Source organism: Sinocyclocheilus grahami, unplaced genomic scaffold (assembly GCF_001515645.1).
Source record: "Sinocyclocheilus grahami isolate Dianchi unplaced genomic scaffold, SAMN03320097.WGS_v1.1 scaffold514.1, whole genome shotgun sequence".
NCBI lineage: Eukaryota > Metazoa > Chordata > Actinopteri > Cypriniformes > Cyprinidae > Sinocyclocheilus > Sinocyclocheilus grahami.
This window is the reverse complement of record NW_015505693.1, coordinates 39,628-55,900: the sequence shown is the minus strand read 5'-3', so window position 1 is coordinate 55,900 and position 16,273 is coordinate 39,628. Positions and strand designations below refer to the sequence as shown.

The following is a 16,273-nucleotide window of genomic DNA, read 5'->3' as shown; positions in this document are numbered from 1 at the left end:
TAAGAAGACCGCCTGACAGTTTTTCTGCTGGCTAAAAACGCTTTTGTGGACACACGTTAGTGAATATTTATTGTTAGGCATATGGCCTATTAGTGTTTTTATCATTTATGCAATATACTGGAGCCAAACCTGAGAAAGTAGACCAGAATATTCCACTGCGTTCCTGGCTACACAATTTGCGTAGCTGTAATTCATAGGCGGGGATTATGCTAATTGTGAATGAGCCTGCACGAGCGCCCTATTTACGAATGATTGGAATTCATTAACATGCACATGTTTAACTATCAAATCTGATGTGTACGAAGTGTTTGCGAATTCGGAGGAGAGTTTTCGGGAAAGTCCGCTTTACGCGCAAATTACTCAGAATTTACTCCTATATTTACGAATATTTCATGAATGGGGCCCAATGTACGTGTATAGTAGGGGTTGCACCGACTAATCGCCTAGTCGACTTCAATGCTCTGCCATGATGCGAACGACATGAGGGTGAGTAAATGATGACAGAATTTCATTTTTGGGTGAACTATCCCTTTAAGCTTGACGTCGACTAGTCGCTGGTCCTATAGAGGGCGCAACAGGATAAGAAATATTTGAAGGACTTCCACATTTGCGCTCCGTTTCCAAACAGTAAAAATGACAAATAAATGCATACTCTGAAAGCACTCCAAGACGTGTGATTATATTACTGGACGCTCGAAATTGAACGGGAGAATGCACGTTTTAAACCGCTTATTGTACAGGTAGGTAAGTTAATCGCCGTTCTAATCTTATGGGCTGCTGCACTGTAACGCACACACATTACAGACAGTATGTACATCACGCGCACAGAATCATTCAGTGCGGAAATGTATTGTCAACACTGTTCTGTGATTTCTCAATAAAATAGCGTTGAAATTGAAAAGTTCAAGCATATATTTCTTAACTAAATCCCACAGCTTCAGTACTAGTAGACAGTGGCAGCTCGTCGGGGGAGGGTCATGTCTCAGAATGAGTGCTCGAAATTGAATGGGAGAATGCACGTTTTAAACAGCTTATTGTTCAGGTAAGTTAATCGCCATTCTAATCTAATGTGCTGCTGCACCCACCTAGGACAGTAGTGCGTACATCTCATACAGATCGCACGTGCACAGAATCATTCAGCGTGGAAATGTAATTGTCAACACGGTTCTGTGATTTCTCAATATAATAGTTTAGAAACTGAAAAGTTCAAGCATATATTTCTTAACTAAATCCCACAGCTTCAGTACTAGTAGACAGTGGCAGCTCGTCGGGGGAGGTTCATGTCTCAGAATGAGTATTTTTTTGTTTGTAATTTCACAGTTGTAATACCATAAAGTGAAAGCGCCGCTTTTCTATCGCGAATGTGCCAAATCTGCTGATGTACTTACAACCGCTAGGTGAGAGTGAAGGTGAGGGGGAGGCCGGGGGAGAGCTGAGCTCTCGTGCCTCCGTTGGTAAAAAAAAATTTGCCAATCACCATCGAGTGTTCACTTTCAGCGCTGAGGAGTGTTGAGAAAAGAAACCTCGCAAGGGAGGCGAGCCTCCTTCTGATATCAACCAATCATCATAGAGACGTAAATTCCGTGATATTAGTTTGAACGTCTGCCGCTGCGCTGATAATGTACTTATGATGAGTAGCGATATTGAATATTTGATCGCCAACAGATTTACCAAGCTGTCATTCAAACAGTATAAATACAAATTACAATATACAGCAGTCGGCATAATTAAATGGCGCAACAAGCAGCTCTCTTTTAACACAGACTTTTAAGAAGGGATGGATGTTTGCTTCAAGTGATAGGCCAGATAAGTGAAATTATATTATTTTGCTGTATGTATGTCGTTTTCTTTACGTTTTCTGACTAAAAGCAACCAAAAAGCCATTTTAAAGTAGTTAAGCAAATAATAATAATCGGCAGGAATCCCAGACCAATACAATTAATGTGCCTCCTTTATTTTAAAACCCACGAGCCACCACTGCTAATAGAAAGACGCTGCCAGGTAGAATTAATTCACACACGCAATCGCTCTCACTAATGCATTCACATTAATGTAATCTTTACTGTGCTACTTTATCTGTATCTGATTTAGAACGAGCAGAGATCTGTGAGAAACATAACGACTCAAAGACAAAAAACCTCGCAAGGGAGGCTAGCCTCCTTCTGATATCAACCAATCATCACAGAGACGTAAATTACGTGATATTAGTTTGAACGTCTCTTGAACGATATTGAATATTTGATTGCCAACAGATTTACCAAGCTGTCATTCAAACAGTATATATACAAATTTAGGGAAAACAGCCTAAGCTGGATGTAGGCTACAGCGGTCGGCTTAATTAAATGGCGCAACAGGCAGCTCTCTTTTAACACAGACTTTTATGAAGGGATAGGCCAGATAAGTGAAATTATATTATCTTACTGGGTGTCGTTTTCTGACTAAAAGCAACCAAAAAGTCATTTTAAAGTGGTTAAGCAAACAATAATAATCGTCAGGGATCCCAGACCAATACAATTAGTGTGCCTCCTCTATTTTAAAACCCACGAGCCGCCACTGGTTATAGGAGCAATAGCCATGTGGGCAGCGCTGTGTCATATGCCATAGCTGTGCACAAGGTGTTTATCACAGCTCCAGACTTATTTGTTCATTAATGACGTCTTTAGCGACTAGTCGACTTCGACTCAACTTTCATCACATAAAAGTCGACTTTAAAAAATCAGAAGTCAACCCCTATTATATAGTGACCAAGAATACCATCAGGTTTGGAATGACATAAGGGTGAGTAAATGATGCCAGAATTGACATTTATAGACTTTTAACAAACTTGGACAACAACAGGTAATCATTAAACAGACAGTTCACCCTTTAATCTTCGGGACACAAATTATATATTTTTGATGAAATCTGAGAGCTTTCTGACTCTGCATAGACAGCAATGCAACAGAAAGTAGGCCCAGAAAGTAGTAAGAACATCGTTAAAATAGTCCATGTGACATCAGTGGCTCAACCGTAATGTTATCATGCTACGAGAATACTTTTTGTGTTCAAAGAAAACAAATAATGACATTACTCAATGATGCGTCATGGTACATGGAAGAGAAGAAATTGTTGAATAAAGTCATTTCTTTCTTTGCGCGCAAAAAAAAGTATTCTTGTAGCTTCATAACATTACGGTTGAACCACTGCTGTCACATGGACTATTTTAACGATGTCCTTACTACCTTTCAGGGCCTTGAATGGGTCAGAAAGCTCTCAGATTTCATCAAAAATATTTTAATTTGTGTTCTGAAGATGAACAAAGGTCTTACGGGTGAGGGTGAGTAATTAATGACAGAATTTTTTTTTTTGGGTGAATTAATCCTTTAAAACTCAAGGGCCTTACAAGTTGCAGATCATTTTATGCAGATTAATAAAATATGAAGTAGTTTGGTTTAGCCAGGATAGATTTGTCAGCGCCTTATTTGCTGCTACGAATATTTTTTTTTTATCTTTCTCTTTCCCTTCATCACTGGACGCAGGTTCTTATCAGGCCATTTGCTCACAAGAAGTGTGTGGTGAATAATTCATACACGCCGTGTATCATGACTACCTCTGCTTTATCTCTTCATGTCAGATTCAAGGTCTTTGATGTTCCATCCTCGCACTGAGGAGCGAGACATTGTAAATATTTCTGTATCTGCTCCTGTACGGAGCTATGATTCTCACGTTTAATAAACAGGCGAGATCAAGACTCAGAAGAGCACTGAAATGCAACAGGACAAGGTGTTAGTCATGCAATACCAAAGAGTTTTATTCATCCAGGCATACCACTTAAAAATGAATTACTTGTTTAATGAAAAGGCACCCTGTCAATATCAACAGTTTCCCCTCAAGCACAGCTCTGAAGGGACAATTCACCTCAAAATGCAAATTCTGTCATTATTTACTCTCCTACATGTTACTTTTTTCCATAAAAGGACAGTTCTTAGCTCAAAAAATGCAAACGTGGTCCATGTGACTTGTTCACTATATTCCAAGTCTTCTGAAGTCATACAATAGTTTTGTTTGAGGAATAGGATTTAAATACTGTAGTTCATCCCAAAATGAAAATTCATCATTTATTCTGCCTCATGTTATTCCAAACATATAAGACTTCCATTCATCTTCATCAACACAAATTAATATATTTCATCCCTCCATCAAAAGTTCATTCCACCAAAAACCTTGACGTTTCAAAAAGTTCGTAAAGATATTGTTGTGTGTGTGTATGAATCGAATGGTTTATTGATAAATAGATTTAATTTAGGCTTTTATTCACATATAAACAATGATCAATGCAAATTCGTTGAGAGCATTAAATATGGTAAAAGGAAGCTCCAATGTGCAAGAACCAATGAGGTTTGTTCTCCCATGTCAACCAAGTACAGGCAAGTACAGGTTTCAGTAAAAGTATCTTCATTTGTGTTTTCAAAGATGAACAAATGTGTTTGGAACGACATTGATGATAGAATTTAAATTTTTGAATAAACTGTCCCTTGATTAGTCACTATGCCATGAGGGGAAAAAAAACAAGTGATCTCACAAAAAATCAGCAATATAGCAATTTTCTGTGTCACCATGTTAAAAAACAACAGTGTTTTGGTTTAAAATGACACGAGGTTAGGTAAAAGACAAAATATTCATTTTTGGGTGGACTGTTCTTTTAAATTTATTTGGACAGTTTAACCGTTGAAACTCCATGAGCTACTTTGATTTGAATAAATTCCAAGCTAGTTTAATTTCACAGCTGTAATGGGAGATCTTTCTGCCCGGCTGATCTGCATGTGCTAGACTCTCCCGGTGTTCCAAGGGCACACTGTCCTCATTAGACGTCAAGCTGTGGAATCTAGTTAGTGTTGCTCTTAAGATGACCTAGGCATTTTTCCAACTGCAAAAACATATTCCTGATTTACTGTGGAGCTTTCCTTTGAACCAGTTACTATTCTGAGAGGGATATGAATTTGAAGAAGCGCAAGCCCACTTTTTTTTGCTTTATAAATATTAAGCATCTCATCCAATAACTTTTTTGCTGACTGAAGCTAAGTGTGCTAATAGCATCTGAATTGCCGGATTTGCTTTCTGAATGCGTTCCTTGCCGTAAATCGACAGCATTTTGAAAAATTGTGACAGGCAACTATCTTCACACTCCTCCGGTGTAGTCCTCATTTGGGAAATGCGTTTATACAGTTGCCATATTAGTGAGTCAGTGCTAAGGTTAATTCCTTACCAGAGTCCCCTTACTTCTAGTCTCACAGTGTTGCCGTGCACCAGGGAAGAGCTCAACCTTCATGGCTTGAAAGGGCCATGTTTTAGTGTTTCATAAAGCAGGTTGTGGGTTTTATAGCTGTGGATATTGCATCCAGCCCCCTGACTCAACCAGGGATGATGCATTCAGTCTGTGTTGCAGTTTTACTAAACTGAAGAAATTAACCAGAGAAGAAGGTGGAGCCCCAGAACACACCTACCTATTACATAATCCAATGGATTATGTAATCCATTGGACCAATGGTTGTTAAAGGTGTTTACAACTCGGCGAAAACGTTTTCGGAAAGCTTGCTTCGGCATGCAGTTTTGAGCTCCAAACAAACTTTGTTTTGCCCTCATTTTGTTCCAAATGATGTTACAACAGTTGGTTCTTCTGTTTTGCTTCAAGCATATAGGCCTTAACCCTAATTCCTAACCCCAAACATTAATTTACCTTTAAAACCAGATGCATGGTTAATAATGTTACGGTTTGTTTTAGCATTGTTTTTAACAAAATCCATATCTAAACTCTCATTGGTTGATGCTAAGACCAACAAGGACTTTGTTCACATGAGACACCTGTTATAATATACTAAAACTGCATTTTGATATTACAGGTCCCTTGTTGCACACTTATTGTGTTAAAGGGACAGTTCACCCAGAAATGATTAATTACTCACCCTCATGTCATTGAGCATGTTTAAGATATTTTTAATGAAATCCAAGAGCTTTCTGACCCATAGACAGCAATGCAACTGACACATTCAAGGTCCAGAAAGGTAGTAAGGACATCATTACTCTCATGACTGACACGGAAAAGAAGAAATTGTTGAATAAAGTTATTTTTGTTTTCTTTGCGCACAAAAAGTATTTTCGTAGCTTCATAAAATTCCGGTTGATCCACTGCTGTCACATGGACTATTTTAATGATGTCCTCCTCACTACCTCTCTGGGTCTTGAACGTGGTAATTGCGTTTCTGTTTATGGAGTGTCAGAAAGCTCTCATACTTAATCAAAAATATCTTAATTTGTGTTTTAAAGATGAACAAAGGTCTTACAGGTTTGGAACGACATGAGGGTGAGTAATTAATGACAGAATTTTCATTTTTGAGTGAACTATCCCTTTAAAGTGGTAGCATCTAGATCAGGGATCCTCAAATCTGGCTCCCGAGATCCACTTTCCTGCAGAGTTTAGCTCCAACTCTGATCAAACTCACCTGAGCATGCTAATCAATGTCTTCAGGATCATTAGAAAATCACAGGTAGGTGAGTTTGATCAGGGTTGGAGCTAAAATCTACAGGAAAGTAGATCTTGCAAGCCAGATTTGAGGATCCCTGGTCTAGATAATTCTTTACTTTAAACTTATGTTGTAACTTTTGGGTTTAAAACTGTTGAGGCAGCTGCAGTTTTGCCTTCCTCGACTGTTCTTTAACTGAAAGCCATCATAAACCTTTTCTTACAAAGGGTTTTCTGCCATTTTAACTGAAAAGGCTTAAGTAAATTCAAACTTCAAAAATCCACTGGAAAAAGATGCAATTTTGGCATGCTGTTTTATAATATTATGATTTGGAATGCCAAGAACAATCTAGGGCTACACCAACAGAAGTTGTATCATAATCACATGCAGCAAATATTTCATCTTCCACATTAAATATTTAAAAGTTGGGTGGATTCTGATTGGCAGATTCTGATTTACCAGTACGTTCTTGAGGTAATTCCAACTATATTGTTCCTCTGTGACTTTGTTGTTATAACTGTGGTGTGGATTTCCCAATTCTTATAGAATTAAAATAATTACAGTTATCATCCTAGGTGTGAATGGCACTTAATTCAATTTGGATATGTTTAGGATGGATAGTGTGCAAATTGAGATGCAATGTCTATTTTGCTCATATAGCTTATCTTGCTTACATCACTGTTTCTAGTATCTAAACATGGAAATTCACTGTTTGTTTTTTCAGGTAGAACAAACATTTGCACCACACTTTGTTTTTAACACAAACTGGACATGTAAATTATTTTTCTTTTTGTGTCATGTTCAAGAGCTCACAGTGAATAAATTCTCTAAACAGTTGCATTAACCTTCTACCCTTTCTTCCTTTATTCATCTAAGCAGAGCCTTTGTATGCACCGACTCGTTACCCGCTGAAATAAGCCAATCAATGTTATAAACACTTCAGCCAATTACTAAGCATTGTGTACATAATACAGTACATAATACAACTCAGAGTGAAGGTTTCTTTTTTTATTTTGAAATAGCGATGAACAGTTAGCATGCTGAGATGTATTCCCCTGTGTTAGCATAGGTTTAAAAATGGTTTACCTTAAAAACCTGATGAAATGGTGCACGGTGTTCCCAGATGAATGTTATAATAAACACAAACTCACAACAATATGCAGAGATGGAGTTTGAGACGCTCCACACATGTAAATGATAACAGTTGGTGTGGAGCAGCATTTACTGTGAATGCAGCCACTTTGACACACATGTAACGTTACACAACTAAAAATTAAAGCGCATATATTAAACCTACATTGCATATATTTATTTAATTGAATTGTAGCATTTGTGAATTCACAATAACATTATGCTTTATCATGATTTTTAAATGGGTTTAATATATCATGCAGCCTTGGAAAACGGTCTAATAATGCGTTTTATGGATTCACGCCCGTGGAATGCGCCACTTCCGATATTTTGCCCGTTTACTCGACACAGGCAAATTGCAGTCAATGATTTTTTTTTTAATTGAGTACTTGAATTGAATCGAGGAATCGTGACAGCCCTACTTTTCAGTTTATGCATAGCCCCTCCGGTTATACTAGCGTTGCTCACTCCAAGCAGGATTCGAACTGTGGTTTCCGGCATGGGAGGTGGGCTCGCTAACAAGGACATTACACCTCACCCCCCTAAACCTCATTTTCAATCCAGATCATGGCACCAGTGTAACCCCTCCAGTTCTACTCACCTCCCTCAGAGCAGGATTTGAACCAGTGTTTCCAGCATGGAAAGTGAGCATGCTAACAAGGATGCTAAAGACCATGGCCTCTAGCATCAGATAATGCTTTGAGATCATGGGAATGAGGTTTATCTAGACATCACGTACTAGCTGGCCTCCGTTACATATGTATGTATTATCTTTTATACAAGAATCATTATGACTTTTGATTTCTATGTGATTAACACTGTCTTAACCAAGGGGGTTGTCTCTGTTAGCTCCTGCTGAGATGGGAATGCTTACAGATAAGACTTCCTTTCACATCGCACAGCATTTTCGCTTTCAGAATAGATGAGCAAATGATTTGACACCTTGTGCCTGGATAGTACATGATGTCTGAGTGTTCAATTTTCACTTTGTTTTTTCCTGTCAGCAGGTAAGAAATTTGACAAATATGGCACCTTTTGAGATCTGATTCAGTTCTGTTTGCCCAAGAGGACTTGCTCAGTTGTTAGGGGTCAATTAATTTGGACTTTTTCATGTTGAGGGAAGATTAAATCTATCCAATGAAAGAAAATGCAACCATCTTAAGAGAAAAAATTTTTTGATTGTCTTTTTATACTCCATCTTCTTCTCATGAGACTACCACAACATATGTGATATAATGCCAATTTCTAACAGAAGTTAGCTTTTTACTGGCGTTTACTGTTTTTAAGCAGTTTTTGTGTTTCTAAGAAATAGTATTGTATATAGTTTAGTACTCATTATATAATGTTCAGAGTTGTGTTTTTTTCTGTATTGTTTAAAATGTTTAGAATCTTGCATTAAAATTGGCTACAGGGTGCTAAATACAACCAGAAATGCTGAGCATATAATAAAACCTATCAGAGTAAACAGCCTAATATCAGCAGTTTAACAAATGACGGTTGCTTTTCTTTGAAATTCATGATGCCTCATTATAGCTGTTACTATGGAAATGTAAGGGTCACATATGTGATTCTGGCAAAGCAACAAACATTTTCTCAAGTGTTTTGCAGACTGTAGACACAAAGTGCAGCATCGCCGGGAGCTTGTGCCCAAGACAAACCAAAGTAGCATTGTGCAATTTGTTAGAGCCATATTCATACAAATATTGTCATGGTTACCGGTGACATCAGGTTTTCCTTCCCTTTTTGTGTCAGAGGTCAAGCTTTTGTGTTTACAAGCAATTCTGTGCCCTGCATCCACAGTCGTTTAGAGAATTGACAGGCAAACACGAACAGGTAAATAACTTTAATCTAAAATGCGACGGTTGCTTTTCTTTGAAATTCATGATGCCTCATTATAGCTGTTACTATGGAAATGTAAGGGTCACATATGTGATTCTGGCAAAGCAACAAACATTTTCTCAAGTGTTTTGCAGACTGTAGACACAAAGTGCAGCATCGCCGGGAGCTTGTGCCCAAGACAAACCAAAGTAGCATTGTGCAATTTGTTAGAGCCATATTCATACAAATATTGTCATGGTTACCGGTGACATCAGGTTTTCCTTCCCTTTTTGTGTCAGAGGTCAAGCTTTTGTGTTTACAAGCAATTCTATGCCCTGCATCCACAGTCGTTTAGAGAATTGACAGGCAAACACGAACAGGTAAATAACTTTAATCTAAAATGCATCATCATAGACAATATTGTGCAATACTGAATGGACAGTGCAATCAACCACTAAGAAGTAGTAAAGCAGCTGATGTAAGTCTGCCATTCACAATATTTTAGCTTTATCACTGTAATAAACATCTAGAAAATGTCATGCCTAATTCTGTTATTGCTTGCAAGGTCATTCAAAACGTATCAAAAATGAGTGTCTAGTGTTATGTGCATAGTAATTGGCACAGCTAATCAGTTTTGCTACTTGCTTGGATGGCAACAACTGTGAAAGTTCATTTTAATAAGCAAGCTAAGCCCAGCCAAGCTAGCCAGTTCATGCTAGCATCTGATGAAGTTTTGTCCATTATCACTTCCTCATCATCAGGTCATTGAGGGCTATTGCTAATGTGCTATACTCATTATAAGGCTAAATTAGCTTTCCTGCTTTCTTAGCGCTAATTAAAGTTACTTTTGTCTTCCCTGGGAAACAGCAAAATAAAACAAATTGAAAACCTGAAGGCTAAGTTCTGCATGCAGGGTATACTGCGAAACTAATGTCTCTGAGGAGAAAAGTTGCTTACTTTCTCAATTTAGAGATGATTGACACCTCATTTCAAGCAAGTGTGTGAAATTATACAAGCTCAATTATGCCCCGAGTTCAGCGCAAGCCTAGCAGGTGTGCAAAAAGACTTGTCTGTCAAACACAGAAGCCATGATGCTAGTAACTAGTATTGTGCACTTTCAGATGCTTCTGGTGCTGTTAGCCGGTTTGGTTGTGGTTTCTTTTGGAGCCTGTGTTGACTGGACATCAGTATTCCTGTGGAAGCAGTAGACTCCGTAGAGGCGGAACTTTTTATCAGGGAAACCTAGGTTTCGGACACCAGGTTCTGGGCCCCCGCAGCGGGCCCGAGGATTGACGATGGGGTAACGGATGCTGCCATCTTCCACCCAGCCCGCCTCACAACGGTCCAAGAGCTGGATCTTCCATGCGGCGTATAGTTGTCCAACTTTGGCAATCACTGCATCGTCACGTTGACATGCCTTTACTGCCTCGAGGTAGTTTACCTTCTTAAAACGTTTGAGGAAGTAAACACGTCCTGCAAGAGAACACAATTTTATGAAAAACAACAAAAGCTGTGAGAAGACTATACAACAGCTTGCCATAAATGTCTGACTCGCTGGAGTAGCACAGAAAGAAAAATGTTCCAGTTGAATGTTCTGTCAAAAATGCTAATGAAATTCTTCCGGAATGTAGACATTTCACTGCGTAAGATCTCGAAATTTGGATCGTGATTTCAAAGCCTGCCTTCACCATGATGAAATAGCAATGCATTTTAAATATTTCAGACCACCACCTTTTTTTCAGAAGTCATTCATTGATTTTCTGTTTGTTTATGTGACGGCTGACTGTTAGGGCAGCACATTGTCTCATATTTCCCACTGGGCCATTCACTAAATTTCCAGCAGCTGGTCAGTGTAGGGGTATTATTGAAAATTGCCCTAGCTATAAAAATTTCAGGACAAACTGTCCTCTCCAATAGCCCACTTGGGGGACAAAAGAAAAGCTTTTTGGCTCTCAATGACTTGACTGTGAGTGGGTCTGAAGAACTGGGCAAGTCTTGTGTACCCACTGGATCATACAGCACTTAGTAACAAATGGTCTGAACCAGGGCCAAAAATACCGTTTTCTTCCTGAAGACAAAATCAACTGTGCAAACGCCTATTATTCCCACATGGTCACAAAGTAACTCTGCACCCCAGAAGCTGTACTAAATCATAGTTTCCCTGAAATCTGATTTGATTTGGCCAATTTTCCAGAAATTGATGCATTGCTCAGTTAAGACTCCTTCATTTGTGGCACTGGCACGATTTATTGGATAGGTATCAAACGGAAGGCAGTGAAAGGAGAAGCAGGAGGACCTCTCAACAGGAACCTGGTCCAACAGCCTCAGGGCGGAAAAGATCTCTAATAAGCAATTCCAACCTAGGTAAACACTCACCGTTGAGGTTTGAGGTAAAGCAAAAAGAATCATAGCGTTCATCTTCTTTGTGCCTATAGCCATAGTTGCGGACCCCGGGAGGGCTATCCTTGTGGCCACATTGGTCTCGAGGATGAGAGATGGGGTACTGGACGGAGCCATCCTCTAACCAGCCGGCGTTGCACCAGTCCAACCCCTCAAGCCAAGCCTTGTGAAGCTGCGCATGAGAGGCCAGAATTGCATCTTGCTGTCGGCACACTTCCTCTGCCTGGTGGTAGTTCAGCTTGTAGCGTCCGGATGGAGGGTAGTATGGGAACACCACACCTTTGAAAAATGGTTCAGAGAAGTTGGTTCAGTAGGAATATGACACTTTATTCAATCCTAGGGTGCTTTCACACCTGTAGATCAATTGATTTGTTCCGAAACAGGGATTAAAATGATTACAATGTTGCTTTTTATTCTTGGTGCGGTTCGCTTTCACACGGCAAAGTTTCTAAATGGGCCAAATTTGTTAATACAAGTCACGCGCGAGTAAACTGTTCTCTCATTGGTCAAAGTTCCACCGTTTATTTTCCGGGATTCCACTCATAGCTGTTATCAATCTGGATGGAACGACAACAGCTTTGTGGGCTTATTGTTGTTGTTTTTTGTAGCTGTCTTTATATTAATTTATCATTTTGAGTCCAGGATTCATCGGGAAAACATTTTTAAAATGCACCTACTACGAAGAAGAGCAATAAGACGGCATTATAAAATGAAAAAGCGCGCTTTGATTTTGAATGGTGAAGACGTGCTCACCTACAGAAATTCACAGGTTCATTTTGAGGTTTTTGCAAAACAACAAAGCTAATGCTTTTCATGGAACTTACGTAATTACCCATCATACATCGTGATATAGCCTGGTTCGTTGGTCCGTTGGATCGGATTGCTTTCTCACTACAATTGAACCGCTCCAGAGTTCGTTTTCAATCGAGCCGAGACCACCTCGTTCAGGCGATCTCGGACCGATTGTTTTGGTGCAGATCCGAGCGTGATTGCCATGTTCACATATGCCCAAACGAACCGAGCTAAGGGGGGGAAGCGTGCCAGGTTCCGAAACAACAGGCCAGGTGTGAAAGCACCCTTAGTTACTACAACCAAGACCAGTTCCCTGACCTTCAAGGTCTAGATTGACAAATCCCGTGTCGTCCTCCATGTCATTGGTGACCTCACACTCATAGCGGCCGTAGTCTTGCAAGGTGATGTTGTGAATAATAACTGAAGCATCTCCTGGCCCTGCCCGTTCCAGAGACACTCGACCACGGTAGGACCCAAACGTCTTCTGTTGTCGCCCCAGCGCTACAAACACGTCTTCAAACTGGAAAGCATCAGAAACCTTCGTCCATTTTATGCGGATGCGATTACGGTCGACGTCCTCTGGTTCATGGTGGTAACGGCAGGGAAGGGTGATAGAGCCACCGCGATGAGTGACCACCTTACCTGGAGCAGTCTGGACTATCACAGCCCCTGTATCATCCTCTAGGGAAAAAGAGAAAGAAGTTTCCACTTTACACTCTATGAATTATCCTTATCAGTGTGTACCTGGGAAAGCATTTATAATGATGTATATACCAGCATGATACATATGAATGTGGTTTAGATCAGTTTTGCAAACATTAGGTAGAGTCTAGAAATCTGTTATGGCACAATAATCAGATGTCTGCTGTCTGAACGAAGTCATACAGTATTGCTTTACAAATGTAGGCCTTTTTCCCGTCTTCTTTTGTGAAACATGATCCAGACCACACATACACACACTATGCAGCACTGAAACCAGCCCAAACACATTATATATATAGCTACGACACAACGGAATCATACATCATCATCATCCTCAGCTCCCCTTACAGCATCTTTGAGCATCCCCTACCGCAATGCACTGCGCATTATCAAGGTTACCGTAGTAAAACCCACACACATGCAGTCTGAACTCACCAACATCATGAGAGGACGCGTTTTATGTTGAGAGGGTTTGAAGTAATATTGCTCCGGTGCACTGACGGGCGTTCCGGCGCAGCTGTCCCGGTTCTGACTCGGTTTCTCTGCAGATGTCTGTCGCGTCTCATCACACTGCAGCTGACGGTGTCAGCGCTGGAAGACTCTCATTAACACTACGACTGAAGAAAAGCTCTTAGTGCTAGGCTGATATACTGTGGTAACAAAGAGGGGTGCTCGTCTTTTTATCGGACGGTCTACTTTTAAATTGTAACTGATTTTGTAAAGCTAGCTTTGTTCACGGTTGCGTATGTTGCAGATTGTGCGAATTTATTCGCAAACTCAACGTTTGTAGCTTTACTCGGTAGTTTATTTAGTAACTTTGTCGTGAATATTTAAACTCGAATAACCTCAACTTATTTTTAACCACTTTAGACCCTTTCCCATTCATTATGTGAACTGGCAAGTAGGTTTTGAGACTGCATATCTGATAAATAGTGTATTGTGTCGTGAAACTATGATAATATGATGTCGTATCTGGTCTATAATTAATAAATGTACCGTGAGAGCGAATATTAAATGAGAGCGAAGTAGAGTTTCGTACTTATGTTACATACTTGTATTCCAGCTGTAGTGCACCGGAAGGGGAATTAGCTCAGATGGTAGAGCGCTCGCTTAGCATGCGAGAGGTAGCGGGATCGATGCCCGCATTCTCCAAAGCTTTTTTTTTCCTGCTCTAAAATTTACATTTACATTTTAATTTAGCATGCAGTGACTGCTGGTAAGTTTTTATAAGATACTGAGACTAAAATGACTAGACTTTGCGAATTAATTTATGCAAGAAGCCATTTAGTATGCTAGGCGAAGCATCCATAACTAATGCACTAGCCTATATATGAAGAGTTTCTTTGCAAAAAAACAGATGACTCCGTTTTGATTAATTTTCAATATATAATGTTTTATTGTGTTATCATGTTTTTATTGTGTTAGTTAACTGTATTTCTTTAGTTATTATTATTTAATCAAAACAACCCAACTGCAGTTTGATTGATATTAATTGGAATGCAGGATTTAAAAAAAAAACATGATTTTTGAACATTTTTAAAAACGGAGTTATCTGTTTTTGCAAATAAACTCTTCATATGGGTTTATTGATTTTTTTAAAAAAATACATTTATTTTGAGCAATTTTACACATTATTGCAATTAATTACAATAATATGTGTAATATTTTGTTTTTGCATTCAAAGCTTGACTTCTCCTTTATTACTACTTATTTAGTATGTTTTTGTTACAGTATTTGGATCCTTTGACAGATATTTTGAATAAAATGGTGAGTTGACACATTTTAAGTGTTATAGCTTACATTGTTGGCCAAAACAGTGATTTGATCATTTTTGTATATAAAATTCTGCATTTTTACAGTTTCTTAAATCTTTTTATATATAAACCTAGGTTTCAGTTGTATTGAAAAGCAAAGGCTGTTTAATGGTCTATTCATTTCATTGTGACAACTATTGCTGTAAGTATATGTATCAACAATTTTCAATGTGTTCAATAGCTTATTTATAACTGACTTTTTAAAAATAAACCAAACCTGAGAAATATTAATTGGAGGAAAAAGGCACTAATTACCCCTAGTCTCCCCTATACTGAAATATCTAATATAATACATTATGACCTCCACATATGTCAACACTGAAATGAAGGGCGAATTCCAAACGGAAGTGAGCATCCCTATGCCCTACTCCCTTCGAAGGGCAGAGCCCTTGAAGTGTGTTCTTTGAAGGGTGCAGGGCATTACTGTCTCGTATAAGCGTTTGGAACTCCCTCGGCGAAGGGAATGACTGACCAAATGTTACCTTGATAACACTGCGCGTGCGTGCAGCATTCAGTACTCCATCAGATGTTGCAAATAAATATTTCTTCTTATCATTATTATTATTTTCAAGTATTGTATAATTGTGTCTTATTTACTATTAAACTTTTTCAAACGAAACGTGCTTAAACTTGCTTACACGACCGTCTTAAATCATATTTCTATTACTGAGGAAAAAATATTTTGTCTTACATTAAAATAGACAAATTTAATTAGCCTATTCTATTTTCGTTAGTATGTGAAGTCGAAATCAACCCCAACTTTACTTTAAAAAGCATTCCTAAGAAAAGATTGCAAGATCTCCTAACAAACTGAAATCACTTCCGTGAAGTGACCATTGCATGTTCCCTTCTGGAAGGGCCCTTCGTGAAGGGATTCAGTTGTTCACTTTCGTTTGGAACGTCCCTACAAATGGCGCCCCCTTACCGAAGTGCCCGAAATGATCCGCTAGGCTTGACAGATTTCTGTACTAATTCCACTGGAACTGATTTGATGACACACAGAGTGCTGTTTTGTGCATTGCTCCTCATCAGCATGAAAGAGCTGCTGAGCAAGGATTGCTTTTAAGGTTAGTAGTTGTAGAACTCAACCCTGCTGACTTGATCATGTACATACAG

General features: G+C 39.1%; 1 protein-coding gene and 1 non-coding gene across 2 annotated transcripts; one reads left to right on the top strand and one right to left on the bottom strand.

The window, feature by feature from the left end:
* Nucleotides 1-9,866: 9,866 nt before the first annotated feature.
* On the bottom strand, nucleotides 9,867-13,706 carry LOC107554801 (hyaluronan and proteoglycan link protein 4-like). Its single transcript, XM_016237415.1, has 4 exons — nucleotides 13,665-13,706; nucleotides 12,960-13,356; nucleotides 11,826-12,128; nucleotides 9,867-10,922 (listed from the first exon to the last, which is right to left on the bottom strand). The coding sequence occupies exons 1-4, from the start codon at nucleotides 13,704-13,706 to the stop codon at nucleotides 10,567-10,569; spliced, it is 1,098 nt and encodes a 365-aa protein (XP_016092901.1). The 3' UTR covers nucleotides 9,867-10,566.
* Nucleotides 13,707-14,422: 716 nt separating this feature from the next.
* trnaa-agc (transfer RNA alanine (anticodon AGC)) lies at nucleotides 14,423-14,495 on the top strand. The gene has a single exon. It is a non-coding gene; the product is annotated as a tRNA-Ala (tRNA).
* Nucleotides 14,496-16,273: the final 1,778 nt, after the last annotated feature.

Bases quoted from the DNA above. Each gene is read 5' to 3' on its own strand.
- LOC107554801 (XM_016237415.1), bottom strand. From the start codon at position 13,706: ATGCTCAAAGATGCTGTAAGGGGAGCTGAGGATGATGATGAT. The intron at 12,129-12,959 runs GTCAGGGAACTG...CATTTTTCAAAG, and splicing joins TGTCAATCTAGACCTTGAAG to GTGTGGTGTTCCCATACTAC. The intron at 10,923-11,825 runs GTGAGTGTTTAC...GTTCTCTTGCAG, and splicing joins CTTTACCTCAAACCTCAACG to GACGTGTTTACTTCCTCAAA.